General features: G+C 31.5%; 2 protein-coding genes and 1 non-coding gene across 3 annotated transcripts; 2 read left to right on the top strand and 1 right to left on the bottom strand.

Moving 5' to 3' along the window:
* The first annotated feature begins 2,570 nt into the window (after window positions 1-2,570).
* Window positions 2,571-2,643, top strand: TRNAA-UGC (transfer RNA alanine (anticodon UGC)). Its single transcript has one exon. It is a non-coding gene; the product is annotated as a tRNA-Ala (tRNA).
* Window positions 2,644-4,953: 2,310 nt separating this feature from the next.
* Window positions 4,954-9,251, bottom strand: LOC130805405 (UDP-glycosyltransferase 13-like). Its single transcript, XM_057670175.1, has 2 exons — window positions 9,034-9,251; window positions 4,954-5,446 (listed from the first exon to the last, which is right to left on the bottom strand). Exons 1-2 carry the CDS (start codon window positions 9,249-9,251, stop codon window positions 4,954-4,956), a joined length of 711 nt encoding a protein of 236 aa, XP_057526158.1.
* A 910-nt stretch (window positions 9,252-10,161) lies between these two features.
* LOC130805853 (receptor-like protein EIX2) lies at window positions 10,162-21,117 on the top strand. The gene is made up of 2 exons (XM_057670654.1): window positions 10,162-13,375; window positions 20,818-21,117. The coding sequence occupies exon 1, from the start codon at window positions 10,344-10,346 to the stop codon at window positions 13,326-13,328; it is 2,985 nt and encodes a 994-aa protein (XP_057526637.1). The 5' UTR covers window positions 10,162-10,343; the 3' UTR covers window positions 13,329-13,375; window positions 20,818-21,117.
* The last annotated feature ends 1,188 nt before the right edge of the window (window positions 21,118-22,305 follow it).

The following is a 22,305-nucleotide window of genomic DNA, read 5'->3' on the forward strand; positions in this document are numbered from 1 at the left end:
ATATACCTCTTAAGTATTTAACTAACAAGGGTCATTGAAGTAATGAAGCTTAATCATACTCCTAATGACTACTTAGTACTTAGTCTTTTGAAATAATTGTATTTATATTATATGGCAAGGTATATATGGTGATTCAATGTTAAATTATTGTGCATAATTCTACATGAAAATATACACACACAAATTATTAGAAGACATTATATTAGAGCATTGGCAGGAGCCAAGAAAGTACATCCTAAATGATTTGTCTTCCTCTTTGAATTTTGATTTTGTTTTACTTTTATTGGAATTGAAGGAGATTTATCGTAAATAATTCGTCTTCCTCCATTTTATGTATTAAAATATACTCCCTCCGATCTTATGAATTAGTCCCATTTTCTTTTTTGGCAAAACCTTTGAATTAGTCCCATTTCTATTTTTGGGAATCCTTTTTTACTTAAATACCCTTAGTTCACACACGTAATTACGATTTTACCCCGTTAACCCTACTAACCTAAAATAATTAACACTCTAACCTCACCTTAATCATTCCTTCCCTTTTATAACCTCACTTACTCTGAATCCCTTCCCATCCCTCCCTCTCTCTCCCTCTCTCTCATCTTCATCCTCAACCTGTGTTCGTGTTCTTCACTGATCTTCATCTTCATCCCCAAGAATACCTTGGTTTACGGTTTATTATCTTCATCTTCATTTTTTTTCCACCATCTTCGTCTTCTTTGAAACCCTAATGCTTTTAGGGATTTTGTAAATCTGGGTTTTTTCCCATCTTTTCTGGGTTTTTTCGAACATGGCCTCACCAACGTCTTGTCTTTCTTGTTTGTCTTCGTCCCAAGAAAGTGATCCTACGATTGGATCTCCTAACCCGTGGTTCGATTTCTACAATCGCCTACCTACGACTTCTGATGAAACGGATCCTAACTGGGGAAGAAGTATAACTTATGAAGATGAAGAAATACAGGGAATGTTTGATTTACAACTGGATCTTCAAGATCTATACATTGAGAACTTGTTCCCTTCCTCAGATGAAGAATCGTTGGATGATGTTGATTTGGTTTCTGATTTGATGTTCGAGGCCCATTTTCTCGTATGGATACATCTTTCCTCTATGACTAATGATGATTTTGTTTATGTGCTGGTGATGGTATGCATGTATTTCGTGTTCTGTTTTTGTTGCCCTATGATTTTTTTTTTTGAGGGTAAACAATTGATTATAGCTACAAAATCCCTAAATCCATTCATTTTGCCACCAATCTAGGGTTTTAAGTTCATAAGCCACCAAACATTATGTTTAGGAGGCTATGTTCTTACCAGATGTAGGAGGCAATTAGTATGGGATTTGGGTTATCTGTGATGAGTTCAAATTGTATCTCTGAGATGAATTTGTTTTTCATTTTGTTTTTGACATTAATTTTTTGGTTTCCCTTTATTGTGTTATTAATTGTCAACTCATTTGATCCATCTGTCTCCATTTCCCTTTGCTGTATTTATCTTCTAATTGTCAACTCAATTGTTTTCCCTTTATCAGCTTATTTTTGTTCCAGTATCATTTGATCAGCTGTATTTTTCTCATTGATGGCTTCCTTTCAAAATGAAACATTTTGATTTTTTGTAGTTATTTAATTAATTTTCAACACTAAATGCATACCGTGTTTGTTTTTTTATAAATCTGAAGTCAATGAAAGATTTAATATCCGCATGCGCATGTGGCGAGAGGGTTGCTCGTTTTCAATTGCCGTTCAAAAAACGTTGAAGAAATCAAGGAAGTATTGAAGACTTAGCTTATTTTATGAATTTGACGGTTTTTGTAATTTATTTGATGTAATTTTCTGTAATTTAAATTAACTAGTTTAATGGTTGTTTAATTATAAAAAATTCGGAAATGTATTAATTTCAATTATTAAAGCTCAAACAATGTCAAACCCAATTTTCCCTCCAAAATTCATTCCATGTACTTTATTAATCAAAAAGAGGAAATCATTAACAATTAATCCACTTACTTAAAAATACCCAACTACCACCTTTTATATGGACCCCACACAACCCTTAATATCCGTGCCCAAGCTATATGGGACTATATCAAAAGATCGGAGGGAGTATTTTTTTGCTAATACTTTAAAAAAATTATTATAACTGTTTATATATAATTTACTACCAAATATTATATCCTTGTTGCAATAAAGACAATGTGTTGGGATGAGTTATCCCACATCGATAAATTGAAAATGGTGTGCACGCTTTATAAGCTATTAGAGACCTTCTTCCCATTGCCATATGGTTTTGGGATGGTATATATCTCCTTGGCTTATGAAGTGTGTGCACTTGTGTTTCCCCGTTAATATGCTGGCATTCACAATAAGTCCAGACTAATTTAACACAATGATTAATTCATGCATATACCTTTACATTTTTAATTAGATATTATTGAGATATAATAATATAAGGAATGATCAAAAAAATATAATAATGATGTTTGAGTAGTATATAATCACTTGGAAAAAGAAGTACTTGTATTAGTTAATTAAGTTTAATTAGTTTGAATTAATAAGCTGTAAATAGAATATCTCAACATAGGGGATGTAGCTCAAATGGTAGAGCGCTCGCTTTGCATGCGAGAGGCACGGGGTTCGATCCCCCGCATCTCCAAATTAACTTTTTTTCGACTTTTTTGATTTTTTTAGCTCACAAATTCTTGAGACGTGCCTCTCTAATAATACAAATTATTAGGCACCGAAAGACAATCTCTCATCAGAGTAGCTTATTTTTTAGCTACCAAAAAATATACCTCTAAATATTGACAAATTTTTATACGAGATAGTCTCTCAGTGAAGCGGACCCTATATATAAATTAAGAGTCCAACTAATACAAATTATTTGCATATAAACTTTTTGTTTAAACTTATCACTCCGAAACATAATTTTTTTTCTTGTAGTGACATATATACAATCAAATTATTGAGATGAGGTACATGCTATTAGAGCATTAGGAGGAGGTACTTCCTAAATGGTTCGTCTTCCACTTCTTTTAATTTTAATTTTGTTTTACTTTTTACTTGGACATGAAGGAGATTCATAGTTCATCTTCCTCCATTTTTTTATGTATAAAGATTTTTTTAGTAATACCTTTTATGAAAAATACTTATTATAGATGTGATTGTATAATTTACTAATTACTACTAAATATTACTCCCTTCGTTCTTTTTTGATCTTCCACTTTGAGTTTTTCACACATATTAAAGAAGATAGAATCTTTGGGTTGTAGTGGGTATTATTTTAATTAAATAGTAGGGTGAAGTAATGATTGTATTGGAAGTATGAGGTTGTAGTGTTATTTTAATTAAATAGTAGTGTGAAGTAATGATTGTATTGGAAGTATGAGAGAGAAAATAATTATAAATAAAAGAAAAGGGGTACATTAAAAAAAAGGGGGGTTTTAAGGGGTAAAAGTGGGATAAAAAAACTTTTTAAAAATAGAAAGTATTCTAAAGTTGAAGAACTTTTGAAACTACCCGTTATAGTAATGTGGAAGATCAAAAGAGAACGGAGGGAGTACTAGTGTTCCCATCAAGACAATTATTATTTTATGCATATGCTTTTACATTTTTAAGTAGATAAAATTGGCATATAATAATATAAGGAATGATCAAATAAATATAATAATGATATCTTGAGTTGTGTATGATCACCATGGAAAAAAGAAAATATTAGTTAATTAAATTTAACTAATTACATTATAACAAACTGTACATAGATAATTTTATCAAGAATGGTAGATTGCTTGCTTTGCATGCGAGAGGCATGGGGTTCAATCCCCCTGCATCTCCACAATGGGGGGAAAGACTTCATCGAATTTTTTAAACTAGCGAAAAATATATCCTTAATCATACTGTTAATGACTATTTTTTTGAAAGGAACTTAATAATTTATTGATAAAAATGTCAAACGACTTCTACAATAGTGGATCACATATATAACAATTTTAATCAAACGTAATTCTATATAGAAAAAGTCACGATCATTATAAAGAAAATCTAACAATAAAGTCTTTCCTATTTCACATCGCTGTTTGATGCAACCTCCTCCAAGGGGTCTTTAGATCTGGTGTAACTTTGAATAGAAATAAGTTAGATACTATTGACTGTATTAGCTGAATTGACACCCGTTATGACGCTATATACCTTTTTACCATCGAATTGATAACAAGACTTCAAATTCTCACCATGAGAGACTTTAAAACCCAATATATATGTAAATCGAATCCAGTAAATGGATAACTCTATTATATAGAGAGAATGACCTTTATTTATAATCAAAAACGAAAAAAACAAAAATAAAGAGATTGAGGGCTTACCATCAACCATAAAATTGATAGTAGCCCCAAAGTAAACAACGAAGACTAGGGTTTTTTTGAGAGAAAAAAAAAAAGAAAGGAGAAGAAATAATCTTATTCAATCATTCTAATGACAAATTATATTACTAGTCTGTTGAAATAATTTTATTTATATTCTAAGGCAATATATATATATATATATATATATATATATATATATATATATATGATGAATCGGTGATAAATCATTGTGTATGAATCTACGTGAAAATGTATACACACAAATTATTTAAAAAGACCTATTAGATTATATCCGAATGTACTTAATAATAACTGTATACAATAATTTTATTACACAACTTTTTATAGTGTCTTGTTAAACATTACACTGGTTTAGGTGTTTCCATGATGCGCTTAACCCTCTCAATGCTAGATACGAAGAACCTCCTTCTATGAGAGCATTTCTAGCCTTGTCTTTCAAGTTTCAAATCTAACACTCGTTTCCTCACAACATTTCCTTCTATTGAGTCCATAATTTCCTTGACTCTTTTCTCAATCTCGCAAGACCTCATATAACCATCCTCAGACTTATTCATCGGCAATGCAATCCCTATTTTCTCAACAACCTAAATCTTATTAAAACGTTGTTCAGCATAAAGCGGCCATGCCACTAAAGGCACACCAGCATTCAACGCTTCTAAAATCGAGTTCCACCCACAATGCGACACAAACCCACCAATGCAGTCATGGTTCAACACCTCAATTTGTGAGACCCACAACTTAGCTACAAAACCCCTATCTATAGTCCTATCTATAAACCCTTTTGGAAGGATAACATCCAAATTTGGTTCATTTGGTACTAAAAAATTGTCTTCCTTTTCCTCGCTGGCTGGTGTTCTAACTACCCACAAAAATCTCACATTACTCTTCTCTAACCCATCAGCTATCTCTTGTAACTGTTCCTTACTAAAAACACCTCTACTCCCAAATGATAAGTACACCACACTTCGACTCGGTTGTGAGTCAAGCCAACTCAGACACTCGTCCCTTATTCCGCCACTGTTATCCCCTCGATTAGCAATCAAAGGTCCAATACAATATAATTTTGGTATATTATTTCTATGTTCATACAATATGAAAGACTTTAACCACCCCCAATCAATTTTTCTAGACTAGAGATAGTGATTGACTATTATAGTTCAAAAAGCTGATTGAAAATCCATTCTAATATTGGAAAAATTAAAATTAATAATCCAACTTTTCACTTATCCGCCGTGAATAATTCTAATTTTTTGGATTATTTTTTAATAATTCAACTTTTATCTTTAGTTTGTTGTCAACATATTAAGGACAAAAGTTGGATTATTGTTAAATAAAAGAGTGTAATTATAGAGAACTAAGAGTAAGATTAAATTATTAAAAAATAATCTAAAATTAAAATTATTCACAGCGAATGAATGAAAGGTAAGATTATTAATATTAATTTTTCATCAGCTAATATTTCATGGATTATGTTATAAACATATGAGTATATTTTTTGAGTTTTTTGAGTATATTTACTATGAGACTGGTTAATATAATAACTCATTTCTTTAATTATTTACTTTAAGATCATAAGTAATTGTTTTAAGATTATGAATAATCACTCTAAACTATAAAAAGTGATTATATTAAAAATTATAAGTGATTATTTTAACGTTATAAGTGATTATTTTAAGACAAAAAATATATATTTGGTAAACCCAATAGAAATAGTCTCACCGTGAGACCGTCTCATTCAAAAATTAATGATTAATTTAATAATTGTCTAAATAAGACAAAAAATTAAACTGTGTGGCGGTATCAAAAGAGGGAAAAAACGGGTGGATACGTATTAATAATTCATATGAAAATGGGCTTTTAAAAATAATATCATAATTTTAATATATTTATTTTAAACTACAATATAGAAAGTATTATAAATTCATAATCAAGTGCGATTTTGTTTGATTGGTTTTAATGTATGTTTTATATTATTAACCTTTTAGAGTTTTTATCATATGAAAGTAAGATATTAAAGATCAAAATAGTGAATTGGATAGCGTGAAAAATAGAATTGTATCAACAATTAAAAACGTAGGAGTATTACTTTATAATAATTGTGAATTGCATATCAAGTTAATATCAATATGATATTAAAGATGGGCAATTAAGAGTTCGGATCAGGTAGATTTGACCCTTACCGAACCTTAATTTCAAGGTCGAGTCTAAATTTAGACCCAAATCTTAAAGGTCTAGAAATTGGATTCGGATCTTTAAGTTTTCTATTAGACTCAAACCTGAAATTTTAAGGTTTAAAAAAATTAGACGTTTATCCTTAAATTTCTTATAATACGCACTTAATAATATTAAATTTTAAAATTTACTTTAAAATGCATTTAAAATTTAAATTGAACAAGTAGAATAGAAGAGGGAGCCTAATACTTTAGGCTGATATAATTAGAATTTGATGGATTTTAACATTGTTATTATTATATTATCATTGTATTATTGAATTGACAAACTTTTTTTCTTTGATTTAGTGCCAAGTCTCCCAAAAAGCTTTACAAGACAAGTCAAGTCTAGTCTTAAAAGACAACTCAAGTCTAGTCTTAAAAGGATAGTGATGGTTTGGCCACAACCCGGAGTTATTAAATATCGTTATTCTTTTTATTTTATCGCCACCCCTCAATAAAAATTACGAATTTATCCCTGAATTTTAAAAAATTATAAATTTGCTACTGGACTTAAAATTTCTTAACAAATGTAAATCGCACTTAATAACACTATTATCACTTTAATCCCGAACATTTTTAATGTAATTCGAAATAAAAAAAATTAATACCAGTCGCACAAAAAGTGCGACTGTACCTAGGTCGAGTCGCACTTTTTGTGCGACTCGACTTAGGTACAATCGCACTTTTTGTGCGACTAGAATTATTTTTTTTTTTATTAAACTATTAATAAAAAATTAAAAATTAATTAAAAACTAAATTTTAATTTATATATTATCATAATATTAAAAATAATTAAACATTTAAATAAATTATTTAAATTCAAAACTAATTATTATAATAACATTATCATAATATAATAATATATTAAAATAAAATAATTTATTACCACATTTATTAAATAACAATAACTTAAAAAATAAATTAATTAAACAAAAGAAATTTTATAATTCGAAATTAAAAAAAATAAAAAATAAAAAAATAATACCAATCGCACTTTTTGTGCGACTCGACCTAGGTACAGTCGCACTTTTTGTGCGACTGGTATTATTTTTTTTTTAAATTATTATTAATTTTGTTTATATTATTATTATTATTATTATTATTATTATTATTTGAAATTTTAAGTCCAGTGGCAAAGTCATCATTTTTTAAAGTTCAAGGGAAAATCCGTAATTTTATTGGAGGGGAGAGGTGGCGATAAAATTAAAAAGGTGGCGATGTTTAACAAGTAAAATAGAAGAGGGAGAGTAATATTTTAGGCTGATATAATTAGAATTTGATGGTCTTTAACATTGTTATTATTATTATATTATTATTGTATTATTAAATCGACAAACTTTTCTTCATTAATTTTGTGCCAAGTCTCCCAAAAACTTTACAAGACAAGTCAAAGTCAAGTCAAGTCTAGTCTTAAAAGGATAGTGATGGTTTGGCCACAACAAACCAAGAAGGACAATGTAATAAATGTGTTAAAATCGTACAAGGTAGGTAACAATTAATTAAGCACCACAAAACACCTTCTTTGATTATTTCTTCTATGATCTTATATTTATTTCGTACATTGTGTGAGAAAGTGATGATTTACCAACTAACAAGAAATTACGCACATACTTATTCACATTTCATGCAATGGAGGTAATTTTTGTTAGGCTTTATAATATGTGTTGTATTAGGGATAGATCTTCTTTTGAGTAAAAATAGATTTGGCTCTTGAAAATTTTAAATCTTTCATAAAACTAAAATATTGTCAACATTTTACAATAAAAAGATGTCGTTTAATATTAAGATTATGTTTTTAAACAGACATTGGAAAATTGAACCTTGACCCTTTTAGTTTTTTGAATAAAAACTTCGATTCCTTCTAATTTACAATTTAAGGTTAGTTTTAGTAGTAGTTTAAAATTTCTCTTTGAGCTATAGATAAAAATAAAATACTTAGTTACTTATAACATAATTTTGATTTCTAGTTGAAAGATAAGGGTTTTGGACTCAGCAATGGTGAGAAGAGACGTAGAAGAAAGTAGAAAAATAGAGTATGGATAAAAACAAGCACAAAGATTGAAGCTTTGATGAACAAAGTAAACCACAAAACATAATGACATTTTCCCCTCAAACAAGATTATATTTTTACTAAGCATTCAACAAACATTAATGTTATACCACTCACAATGTTTGATCGCACAATGTTAGATCACATACTAAAAGCTTCCGCCTTTAATGGAGGTCACTCATATATTACAAGAGGAACTCTTTAGGCTCTCGACCTCTCTATACCTTGTATTAGTCTTCTCAAATATGTCTACACCTAATTTAGGGACCTTATATTGTCCCTTAAATATTAGAATAAACCTTAGCTCAAAGCCTAAATGCACCCAAAAGTTTGAGCCAAAGCAGAAATTGCAAAGTTGGATTTGCACTAGGGTGCTAGAACGAGCACCGACCAGTTGTTACCTCTCCTCGTTCAAGGCAATCTTTGCCAGGTCCTTGCCTTGAACAAGGCTCACCTTGTGCACCTCCGTAGCTTGTCCGAGGCACTTTTTGCCTTGTTCAAGGCACCCTTCTAGAAATTCTCTTCTTGCTTTAACTAAACCTTTAACCAAGGTTCCAAACAACAAATGCTCATGCCTAATTGCACACCCCTCATCATCCTCCGGACCTCTATAATACATGCAATGGTGAGAGCAACAAGGTGAACAACTTCATATCAACATGCATATTTATTATCGGATAATATTTATTTGAAAAATTATTTCACATATATTTTAGAAAATTCAATAACGTAAGTGAGGTGTAAGAATTACCATTAAGTACCTACAACTACAATTTCATATAAAGTTGATAATTTGTATAATTGTATTACTTTAACTTTCTGATTATTCACTCATTACCTTATAAATTTACACAATACTTCGACATATAAGAACATTATTTGAATATGTTGTGGGATTGGTCTAAATAAGCAATTAGTAATATAAGCTTGTAGAATTTGTATTAATTAAATATAGTTCATACTTAACACTGATGTTCAAAGCTAGAAATAAACAATTATAAACCAAAATGAAAAGTCAAAAACAAAGTAAAATATTGATTAACGTTTCTTAATTTAATGGATCAAACCTTGCACAATTCAATTCACTCAATTGAAATTCAGACTCGTTTGTAATGAACTTTTATCCAACTCATTTTGGATCGTGAAAAATCTTTCACGCCATAATTCAAAATGATGCAAAATAACTAGGACAAATAAATATACCGTACGATATTCTAAGATTCAAAAACACAAGGTTCATTAGATTGTATTGCCTCTATTCCATTAATTTGTTCTATATAATATTTAAATATGTGAGAATTTTTTTAACTATTTTATGCATACCGAAAGAAATGGAGGAAGTAATAATATTATTATCAGAAAATTTCAACAGGAAAAAAACAAATAAGAGATAATTTTTTTTGAAAAAATAGACATCAACATGAAACGAACTTGCCTTTTGATTTTTCTCGAATAAGAAAGACTTCCAGATGAACAGAACATGGTTATGATGAGTAAACAATACGTTGGGTTAACCATTTAGACATTGACTTAAGTAGTTGAAAAAGTCTAAGAATATGAATTATGAAGTATCCAAAAAATTTACCTGATCAATATTGGTTTAATTTGTGTACACAAATTTCCTTATGGGTGTTTTCTATTTCTATTAAAACCGCTCCCTAAAGAAAAAGTTGGTATTTATTCACAAAATTAACAAACAAATTTTCTTCTCATGAGCTACCTTAGAGGGAAATTAGAAATGGGGTACTGCCAATTCTTTTGGGTATTTTCATTGCTTTGTATGTCTTGCTTTGAACTCCCTACTCATGGAGGTGTGGTTCAATGTAAGGAAACGGAGAGAAGAGCGTTGCTACGAATCAAACACGATATACAATATGATCGTTGTGGGCTGCTATCTTCATGGGGTGACGGTAAAGAACACCGACTAGACTGCTGTCAGTGGGAAGGTGTGAGCTGCAATAACCATACCGGTCAGGTTGTTGCGCTCCGTCTTGGTGGGGTGCGAACGAATAGCCTCAATGCTCGTTGTCTAGTAGGTAGTGTGAGTAATTCTTTACACGAGCTCGAGTATTTGAAGTACTTGGACCTTAGTTTCAATGACTTCAAACAACAGCCTATTCCCACCTTTATCGGTTCCCTTACCAATTTACGACATCTCAATCTCTCGAATGCTAATTTTAAGCAAGAGATTCCTCGTACACTTGGGAATCTCTCGAAATTGGTATCTCTTGACCTTAATTGTCAACTGAATCATCCCTTAGATCGCCCATATGTCAAAAACTTGTGGTGGCTTTCGGGTTTAACATTGTTGACATACATCGATATGAGTGGAATCCATCTTAGTCGAGTTACTGGCTGGTTCGAGATTGTCAATAGTCTACCTTATTTAACTGTCCTTAAGATGAATGAATGTCAGATACCTGAAACTACATTTCCATCATCATTATCATATGTTAATGCCACAACCAGTCTTAAAACGGTTAGCCTTTCGAGTAATAATTTTGGTAGTTCGATATTCAAGTGGTTATTTAGTTTGCGCGGCATTAATACTAGTCTCGTACACCTTGATCTCTCGTACTGCTTCATTGAAGGTGGGTTCCCGGCTAGTATTGCTGACATGAACTCACTCTCATATCTCAATTTAGGGCTAAATCATATGGATGGTTCAATATCCAAGTCGATTTGGAACATGAAAAATCTTTCTTTTCTCTGTTTAAGTTGGAATTCACTTTTTGGTTCTATTTCATTACCCGACACTCAAACAATCTCAAACAATAAGCTCACACATCTCGACTTGTCGGGCAATTTTTTTGAAGTGAGTACTACTCTTTTGAAAATACTTAGTCAGTTATGTGGCTTAAGGGAAGTGGGCTTAAGTAGCAAAAGCCTACCCTTTGAGTTTTCAGCCATTATGCAATCCTTGTCTGTATGCTCACTCCACACATTAGAGTCTTTAGATTTAAGTAATAATCTGATTTGGGGTTCCATTCCTGATATGATGAGTTCATTTTCTGCACTAAGGGAGTTATTACTGTATGGTAATAAACTCAATCAAACGATTAGTCGCGCAATCGGACAGCTATCTATGCTTGAGGACTTGGATCTTTCTTTCAATGCATTGTCGGGTACTTTTTCACACCACCATATGTTGAATCTTTCGAGATTACATACACTATCATTGTCAGGAAACCCGGCACTGGTGGTGAATGTTAGTGATGATTGGATCCCTCCGTTTCAGATGGACTCCTTATCTTTGGGTTCTTGCAAGTTGGGACCTTATTTTCCAAAGTGGCTTCTAACCCAAACTAAGTTTTCTTGGCTTGACATATCTGATACCGCAATTGCAGATGCTGTTCCGGTCTCTTTTTGGAGCTCATTGCCACCAAACCTCGAACTTTTGGATATGTCTCATAATAGTATTTATGGGACCATTCCGGAAGTGTTTGTTCGCTTTCAGGCCCTCCCGCGAATAAACATAAGCACAAACCTTTTCACCGGAGCAATACCATCGTTTCTAGTTAATGCCTCAATGTTGTACCTAGATCATAACCTATTTTCCGACCTGATCCCTTTTTTTTGTCCCAAATTCAATACCTCCTTAACTTATATAGACCTTTCAAACAACTTATTTTCAGGGCAACTCCCAAATTGTTGGAACTTTTTCGACCAATTAACAACCCTGTACTTGGATAACAATCAGCTTTCAGGAAACCTTCCGGTGTCAATGAGCGCGCTTACAAACCTCCAAGCATTGCACTTGCGTAACAATAGTCTTTCGGCCACTAGTCTTACGCCATTAGAGAAGTGTACATCCTTGGTTATTCTTGATCTTGCTTATAATTCACTAAGTGGGTATATAACCCCTGTGATTTGGAACAGTTTACAGAATCTTGGGGTACTTATCCTAAGAAGTAACAACTTTGTTGGGCATCTACCTTCAAGTCTTTGTGAACTTTCCCATCTCCAAATCTTGGACCTTTCGCATAATCGAATCTCTGGGGCTATTCCTTCATGTATATACAATCTTACTGCTATGAGCAACGCGACTGATCTCTTGCCAACAATTGGTATTACGGGCATTTATAGATCCTCCGATTCTTCAAGAGTTATGTGGAAAAGAGAAGAGCAGAGATTCGGTAATTCTTTGGGATTAATCAAAGCAATCGATCTTTCGAACAATAAGCTCCTAGGGGAAATTCCTCGTGGAATTTCCCATCTTACGGGATTAGTTTCTTTAGACTTGTCTCGAAACAATTTGAATGGAAGTGTCCCTTCGGAATTTGGAGAGTTCAGATATCTTGAATTGCTTGATTTGTCGAAAAATCACCTCACGGGCAAAATACCTCCCACGCTTGCAGAGTTGACTTATTTGTCGATTTTGGATTTGTCGAACAACAACTTATTGGGGAAAATTCCACCGGGCACTCAGTTACAGTTGTTTAATGGTTCTGCATATTCAGGGAACCCTGAACTCTGCGGAGATCCCCTCCCCAAATGTCCAGGCGATGTGCCTCCTTCTAGTTCGCTGAATGATACCACTCGAGGCAACGATAATGGAAACGATATGTTTCCTGGATTATACATAAGTGTGTTGCTGGGATTTGTTGTTGGATTCTGGGGAGTTTGTGGAACTTTGGTGATCAAAACATCTTGGAGACATGCCTTTTTCAAGTTCTTTGATAGCATGAAATGTTGACCCTTAGAAGCTTGCATTACTAGGCCAGGAATGATATATTAGAACAGGTAACAATCTTTAATGCTTGTTGTTTGGTATCTTAATTATTATTATTCATGATTTTTTTAGTTATATATAATTTTTCGGCATGACAGTTGTCAAAGAACCAACTTAACCAAAAGCATAAGCTGATGGTTGAGACACGAGAATATGTTATACACTCTATCAGACCCTCTCACAAGAGATCCATTTGGATTTGAATTAAAAGTGTGACCTCTTTTTATGAGAGCTACTGATATCATAACAAAGAATCCGATCAACTAAAAGTATAATGTGATAGTTGAGGGGTTGAGATCTTAAAATATGTTATATTAATAGTAGTCAGATTGGTGCATAAACTTTTCTTATAAATTCCCCTTATTGTTTCTGGCAGCGTGTACATATTGCATGTATTCGTATATTAAACTGTGTAATAGGAATAGTAGTTTACATCTATAACTGAGAACTAGTTATTGCCTATAGGCCCGGTCATTAGCCCGAACTTTTGCATGTACGCATTTGGCTTATAATAATGAAATATTACCTTCGTTTCATAGCATTTTGGCTACACACATATATTAACGAAATAATTAATTACTAGAAAAATAGTATTGTTATCCATAAATAAAGATAAAACTATAAGAGTTAATAAAGTATATAAATTTTTGGGTTGTTGGGTTGATGGGTTGTTACTTTGTGGCTCTTGTTGCGTTGTTTTCTTTTGGTTTGTGTGATTAAAAATGGTTTTTTTTTTTTTAACTCAAACATTTATATTGTATCCACGAACTATGCTCATTATGTCAATAGAGGAATTGGCGATGATCATTTTTTTGTGGCTTTTGTGAGCAGGCTGATAGTGCCTTTAAATTTGTATTTTTTTATCATGCTTATCATAATTTAATACCTTAGCATTCAAGAGAGTGCCGTAGAAAATTAAATTCACATTTACAAATCACTATAGATAGATAAGTTCTAATTTGTTTATTTTTTATATTATTATAATTATAATATAACACCCAAATTTTCTTTTGTGCTTTACGATTTTAATTTCGTACAAAAGAGTCACAAATACTAAAATATTACATATATTGTAGAACATTTTGTTTTATGAATTGTTTTCATCACTTCAATGGATTTTCATATATTGTTAGAGTATATAACATATCCCCAGGATATGTTATATACTCTAACATATATACATTCTTTTTGTTTTTTAATCCATCCATACAATTGTACGACTTCATCAAGACCAGTATTCAGGGTCGTTCCTGAGGGTAGTGTAACACCCTTGAATTTCCGACCCCTTGTACGAAACCAAAACCGTAAAGGATGGGAGGAAATTCGGGTGTTACATAAAAGAAAACGAAAAGAATTTAGATAAATATTAAATATTAATTTTAAAAAGGTGAGTTAAAATTTCAGCAACATCTCTTCTAAAAATCGAACATGTGGTAGAGCAATTAGCACGATAAAACATTAAACTAATCTAAGGCATCATTGCCATTAAAATCTCACACCATGGCGGAATGATTCGTCGCCGGATTCTCAAATCAACATGCCAAGCATGGATCGTGGTTCCAGTGTCGACGTTTGCGTTTTTAAAATGACTTAACTCCTCAAACCATACAGAGTTATAAACTACGCAGCGGAAATACAAATATACAAGGGAAGACACAAGGCCTCATAACAAAACATATACAACCAAAGTTTACAAAAGATAACAAGAGCTACAAAATCGAAAGATAACGGTATGACACAGGTTATGCTTCGCCCTCATCACTCTCCCCCAATGCAATGCAAAAGAAGCTCCAATACCTACTACGCCTGTCTATGATCCTCTGCTGCTCGACATTAGACCAAAGACCAATGTGTTATAGCAGGACAATCATAGAAGGTCATCAACAATCAAACATAAACACAAACACGTACACGTCAGTAACTAGCATCAAATATAATAAGGCCAACTACTAGATAACATTATGTTATACAACAACATAAGATGATTTCATAAGACACAAGCACAGATAGTAACTGTTCATCGTCCACTTATACTTCTTGATCTCATTACGTCCTTTCCAACCCGAACCATGTGTTCTTGGGTAGAATGCAAGTCTTCACGCTCCTCTTTTCAAAACATAAACTCTTGCGAAACACGCATAGTATTAACTCAACCAAGGCATTAACAGAATACCTAACACATGACCTTATAGAGCTTGTCTATCTTAAGGTAAGTGTGATCATAGTCTATAATACCCTTGAGGTAACTTAACTTAGGCACACTTCTCACTACCACAAACTATTCTATCAATGAGTAAACGTTCTATCAATGTGTAAGCTTTCTATCAAAGAATGAACCTTCTATCATTAAATAATTTTCGATCAATGAATAAACTTTCTATCACTGAATAACTTTCTATCAGTGGATCTTTTCTCTACCTCCTGGCATAGTGACACGGCCAAGGGCGTTATTAGTCATCCGGCGCTCATGGCAAAGTATGAGCTCATGCCCTCTCCAGCTGACCCTCTTAGGTCCTACCTTCGGGAAAAACTAACACACTGGGGTACTAAACCAGTGAAGAGGCCACCATATTGGGGTTTGCAAGGCCCGCATGGTAACACCTCAGTCAAGGGGCGGTATCGGCTATCCGACGCCCAGTGACCCAAGCATGCTCATACCCCCCTTACGATGATCCCGTCGGATCTCACCTAGAGGACTACTAAATCAACCAGACATAATCCAGTTGAGTCAAGCCAGCTAATCATAATCTAATACTTTATCGGATGGAAATAACTCCCACTGTCGACTATTAATGAGCGCCCTGGGATAGCAGCACGCCAAAACCCACTGAGCCACTCAACAAAATATGAAATTCACCTATAAAGGAGTCATTCTAACTCCAAGTAAGGCATAATCCAATTCTTAAGTAAATAAGGGGGTTGGTCACCGCCTCCTACTAACACTCTCATTCTCTATAACTATTCTAAGCGCAAGTATTTCATAGTCGATAGCTTTTCGTATAAAGTGTATTCACTAGTACCTCATAGTTTACAATTCATATTATCACAATAAACAATAAACAATAAACAATGATCTCTTGAAGGAAACTTGTATATAAGGGTTCATTACTACGTGTACGTATCTGTAAGCGTCACTACACGACCAAAAATTACAAAATTCACCCAACTAAGGTTCTATTTTCCTCTTATGAATTGGAAACCTATACAAGTTAGGAATAAAACTAATAAATACCCTTAACTACTTTGTCATACCAACTTAATACCAAAGTAACCACTATCACCTATTCAACATGAGTTTTTCGATTACTCTAGCACATACACAACTCATTCAATACAAGTCAAAATCATTAACTCAACACAACATAAGTCTTTTCACCAATTTAAAAGTAAAAGCATATGTGAATCGTTCCTTTTTATCAACAAATTTTGAGTATATCGGTTCGCGTTACCCATAAATAACTAATCACAACTAAGCCTTACAATTTTAATATAACACTTATACAACAATACGGCAAATTTTAGAGTTATCGAATCGCGATATCATTTGTCACATTTTCCAAAGCTAGAAAGAATTATAATCAAAACACGACAAGTAACTTTAGCAACTATCGACGATAAGTTGACATTATACTCTTGGCTTACTAACATTATGCATTATGACTTCAATAACAACCTAATAAGAGTACTTGTAATTCACAACAATCAGACCACAATAATTAGTAACTATTATTCCCAATTTAACAACCAAAAATCACTTCCATAGTCAACTAAAATCATCACCATTACTAATTATCACAACAATAACCAATTGACTAAATTTTAAAACAACTTTTAAGGTTATTTAATCAATTATCACCAAAATATAGCATAAAACACACATCTTTAGTAATTTCATTTCTAAATCCAAACCCTAGTCATTTCATGTTCAAAGATAATACTTTTAACCATTATCCATAGAAAGAATCAATAAACTAATACACCATCATAATGTACATGCAAGCCCATACTATTACTAATTTCAAAGATAACACCTTTAATTGTTACTCATAGTAAAATTCAAAAAAACTAACACACAATCAACACAACCCATAATTTCTAATTACACTTCAAATCCTGAATCATAAATATGTTCAATTCATCAATCAAACTCTTACCCACAAGAAGATTCAAAGAATACAACACAAAAATCAACATCACACACATAAACTATATAAAACTTCTAATTGACACAAGAAGAATCAAATGGTAGAAGAGGAGATGGCTTACAAGGTTTAAAACTAGCAAAAACAATGGTGAAGAGGTAAGTGAAGGTTGTGGTAGTGGTTGCACAAGGCCAAAACCGGTTGGAAGGGAGCAAAAGCCGGCTGCCTCAGCCGCTGCTAACTGGCGACACACAGCCTGGCTCAGCACAGCTTGGCCGCTGTTTGGGGAGGAAGTCACCGCTGCTATGACTGGCGGTGCCGCCGGCTGCTGTGGGAGGATGGTGGCGTGAGGAGTAAGGGAGAGGGAGAGAATAAGAGAGGGAGGATGGAAATGACGCTAGTAGAGCAACAAGGGTTTCAAGCCCTTTTATCACTATTATTATTATTATTATTATTTCCCTTTATTTATTTATTTTCTAAATTCTCTTGAAATGCCCAACTAAGAAGGCTTACTTACGTGTGCTCACAAGTTCTAATAAAATAATAATTTTGATTGGAACCTCTTTATTTTTAGTAATTGCAAATTTATTTTTAATATAAGTATGTTAATGTTTAAATACGTATGTGAAAGAAATTTTTTAAGACTAATTCAAAATAACTTAATATATTTATAAAATCTCCAAAAGTGATTATAATAATAATAATTAATTAATAACTTCATAAAAAAGACAGGGTATTACAGGTAGTTTTAAGGTGTAACCGTCTAGGGCCCATCTTATTAAGAGGTCCAAATTGAGTTGATCCTTATTAATAAAATTTAGTTTGTTCATAAGTACTTTATCATTATATGATATTAAATTTGTAGATTTATTTGACATTAATGTGATAAAAAAAATATATATAATGCATAATTGGAAAAAAAAAATAACCGAAAATTTACTTATACTAAGACCATTTTTTATGTTTGGCCTGGACCTAAAAATTGTTTGAATGGCATTGTCATCATCCCTTCCCTTTGGGGTCATTATATTTAAAAGCATGAAATATGGATAGGCTCATGCCATATTTTACCGCAACATATTTCAGAATTTCTAATTTTGTTGTTGTGGAATGTGGTTTGTGGACAATCCTACTATTTCTCCTCAAAGTTCCCCAAAATCATGAAATATGGATAGTCTTTTACATGCCATTTAGTCATATTCAACAAAACCAATCAAACTGAAATGTTGCTCACATTACTCATTATAGATAGCCAAGACAAAGCCTTCGAGTAACAATGTAATAAATCATCTTCCATATGTTCATTTCTTATCTCAGTTTAAATAAATATCGTTTTCTCAAATAAGGTATTGAATTTGATTATCAATTAATCTTTCATTTCTTCGGGCCTAAAGCCAACTTTGTAATTAGTAAAAAAATTAATTGAATTTTCAGATTATGCCTATGTATAAGTCTTTCATTTTAATTAGCTCCAAACAAGAAAATAGTAATTTGCATTCCCATTTAATAAACAAGTCTTTAAATCTCTTACAAGCTATAATAAGTATTAGAAAAATAGATAAGATATAATCTCATAATGTAAAATTTTATGCATTTAGAAGTAGCAAAATAAAAATCAGATGCACGCTTTAAAATATATCTCATAATGTAAAATTTTATGCATTCAGAAATAGCAAAACGAAAATTAGATGCACGCTTTTAAGAAAGAATAAAAATTGAGAACATCAAATAATTTTCATCACCACTAAATGCTCCATTAGTCAAACACTTTTTAACTTATACTTCTCCCGTTATATAATACTTATATAGTTATACTTATTAATGGGTTTTTTGAGAGACTATCTCTCAGACCCAGCCTATTAAAGCGTAATTAAATAAAAGATGACAATTATTACAACTATTATATTGATTTACTATTTTAAATTATTACAACTATTTTTGTGATAATAATAAAATAACAATTTAAAAAGATATTTTTGAGAAATTTTTACAAGTTATTAAATATTGAAGTGTTTTTCTTGAACACATGAGATTTCATAATAAAAGTAACTTTTAATCACTATTTAGTACAAAATATTTTATTTGCTAACTATTTGACCAACATTTATGCAAAATAATGTAAAAGTATTTTTAGTAAACTTGCCACTCAAAATATGTGTGATGTATTGATTTTTTGAAATTACAAGTTTTACTTGTTTTATAATTAGAAATATTGACTTTTGTGGAAATTATAAGTTTGACTTGTTTTTTAAATTAGAAATATTGATTTTTGTGAAATTATAAGTTTTATTTGTTTTACAACTAGAATGTTGATTTTTGCAAACCTAATAAGTTTACTTATTTTTCTAAACTTGAAATATTGATTTTTGGTGAACTTGTAGAATTTTGGAAACTTATCCAAAAATGTAATTTTAACTTGAATTTTAATTAGAATATTTTTTTTAAGAGAATAAAGTTTTATTTATTGTAAAGTTGAAAATGTTGATTTTGGAAACTTATTTAAAGAAAAATAGATTTTAGTAGCTACTTGTGGAAAATATTAATTTGGAAACTATTGATAGAATATTACGTTATTAGTGTGAATTTAGCGAGCTATTAAAAATAAAGTTATAAATAAAATTTAATGTATAAGAATTTAATAATGAATGTATAAAGACATAAAGCTTAATTTTACGTTATGATTTAGAATTTTATTAAATAAAAGAGGTTATCACCTAAGTAGATCAAAGTCAAATTCAATGTCAAATTGTAGTAATAAAAATGTGATGTACTTGTGCGAATGAATATTGATTGAATGACCTTGATAGTAAGGTACTGTCGAACCATGGATCGGCATGTAGAGCTTGAGCATAAATTGTATTGGAGGGGTGACGACTCCCACCATAGTTAGGGTTTAGGACTACGGTCCTCACCTAACCAGACCCTTACATATATCAGGTGTCATATTGATGTGCTTGTTGATCAGTGATAAACTTGATTAGTGTTGATGCTATGATGCATGGTACGGTTATGAGTATTAACCAAATGAACTTACTTAAGTGTTAAGATTATCGAATTGTATAAGTGGCAGTAACGTACTTCTCTCGGGATTGAGAATGATATCTTAATGACTTAAAAGTATGGAATAGAAAAAGAATATGGTAAAAGTATACGGTGATGTCAATTAATTAAAAGTTCGTACTTAAATTATTATTTTGTAAATATAGCGTATAATTTTCGTATTTTGAGCTGGATAGGAAGTTATGCTCCGCGTTAAGCGCTGACTGATTCAATCGATTGTCATCCGTATCATGGATGGCAACATTTTGCAGGATTTAGTTCAAGTTTCGATCCAGGGCACCTCAATTACTATTTATCGAGAACTTAGCTGCTTTTTCTATCTTTGTTGATGACTTGATAATGATGTATTTTTTTCATTTTTAGCAAACAATATTTTATCAGATGTAATATTTACTTTTGTTTTAAACAGTTTCAGTTTTTATGATTAAAAGTTTTAACAGTTCGGCATTTTGAGACTTCCGCAATATTCTTGTATTAAACATTATTAATATTATTAAATATTAATTATGTATCGAGATTGCCGCTCCTGTTACAGAAACCGTCTCTCACAAGAATTATGTATACTTATTACTTTTATAGTTATTTTACAATACTTGCACTTTTTTATTTTTAACAAAAAACAAAAGTTAATAATTATGTATTTTACCCTAACAACGAACTAGTAGCTATATTTCAGAACAAATTATTCCTTGAGTAAGATTTAAGATAGAAGTATTAAATTTACTTAATAATTTAATTATCCCTAGATTCATATATATCCATTGGATTCGGACACATGAACTGTTCTTTATCCCAAGTGAATACTATGATTAGCCTTTAGTTCTTTACTAGTCTTTTTATTATATTCTCATTATCTTGAGTTCTCGACTTGTTTCATGACAAAAGCTGAAATGAATAATCCTAGTATCTAGTTTATGTACTTCCTCCGTTCCTTAAAGAAATTTTCATGTGTTATTTTGGGTGTTTTATTTATTGTTTTCATAGAGAATTTTTCTACTTATATCACAAATTTTGGACAAAAATAACCTTATTCATACTCCATTTAATATTTTTATAATGCTTATGTACCCCACATATTCTCCACTAACTTCAATTTAATATTTTAATAATCCTTATGGTCTTCATATGTTTCCCACAAACTCTATAAAACTAATTTTTTATTAGTTGTAGTCGTTATATTCTTTCCACTAACTTTTTTTTAATATTTATTTAATACTTGTGGTATTCGATTAAATAATATATTTACTATTTAAAATATTTTATTTTTCTTAATTTTCGTGAACATTACTGTTGAAAACTTAATTGGGGAACGAAGGGAGTAGTTAATATAGACACAAATCAACAAAGAAACATAGCAAATCTATTGATTTGTGCTAAAATTAGAAAGGTTGTTGACTTGTTGGGCTTTGATTATTGTGATGTCCAAGTGCTATGAACTTTACTCTTGAATTTCATGATCCGCCATTTTACTTATTAATAAGGCTGTTTCACCCATTTTCTCATTGTTATTATCCATGAATAAACTCAAACTATGCTTAAAAAAGTGGTAGAAAGTCAATACATTTTACATATTTTATAATAAGTAACCAACAAAATTTAAAGCTTAATTAAGTTAATGTTTGAGACCCAAAGTTCCCCTTGTATATGTATATGGCTGTAGATAGAAAGGGAAAAAGCGGGCAGTTTAGAGATTTAAATTTTTTAGGGTTTAAAATATATTTTTATTTATAAGATTGATA

The sequence above is a fragment of the Amaranthus tricolor genome, chromosome 2 (assembly GCF_026212465.1).
Source record: "Amaranthus tricolor cultivar Red isolate AtriRed21 chromosome 2, ASM2621246v1, whole genome shotgun sequence".
NCBI classification, from domain to species: domain Eukaryota; kingdom Viridiplantae; phylum Streptophyta; class Magnoliopsida; order Caryophyllales; family Amaranthaceae; genus Amaranthus; species Amaranthus tricolor.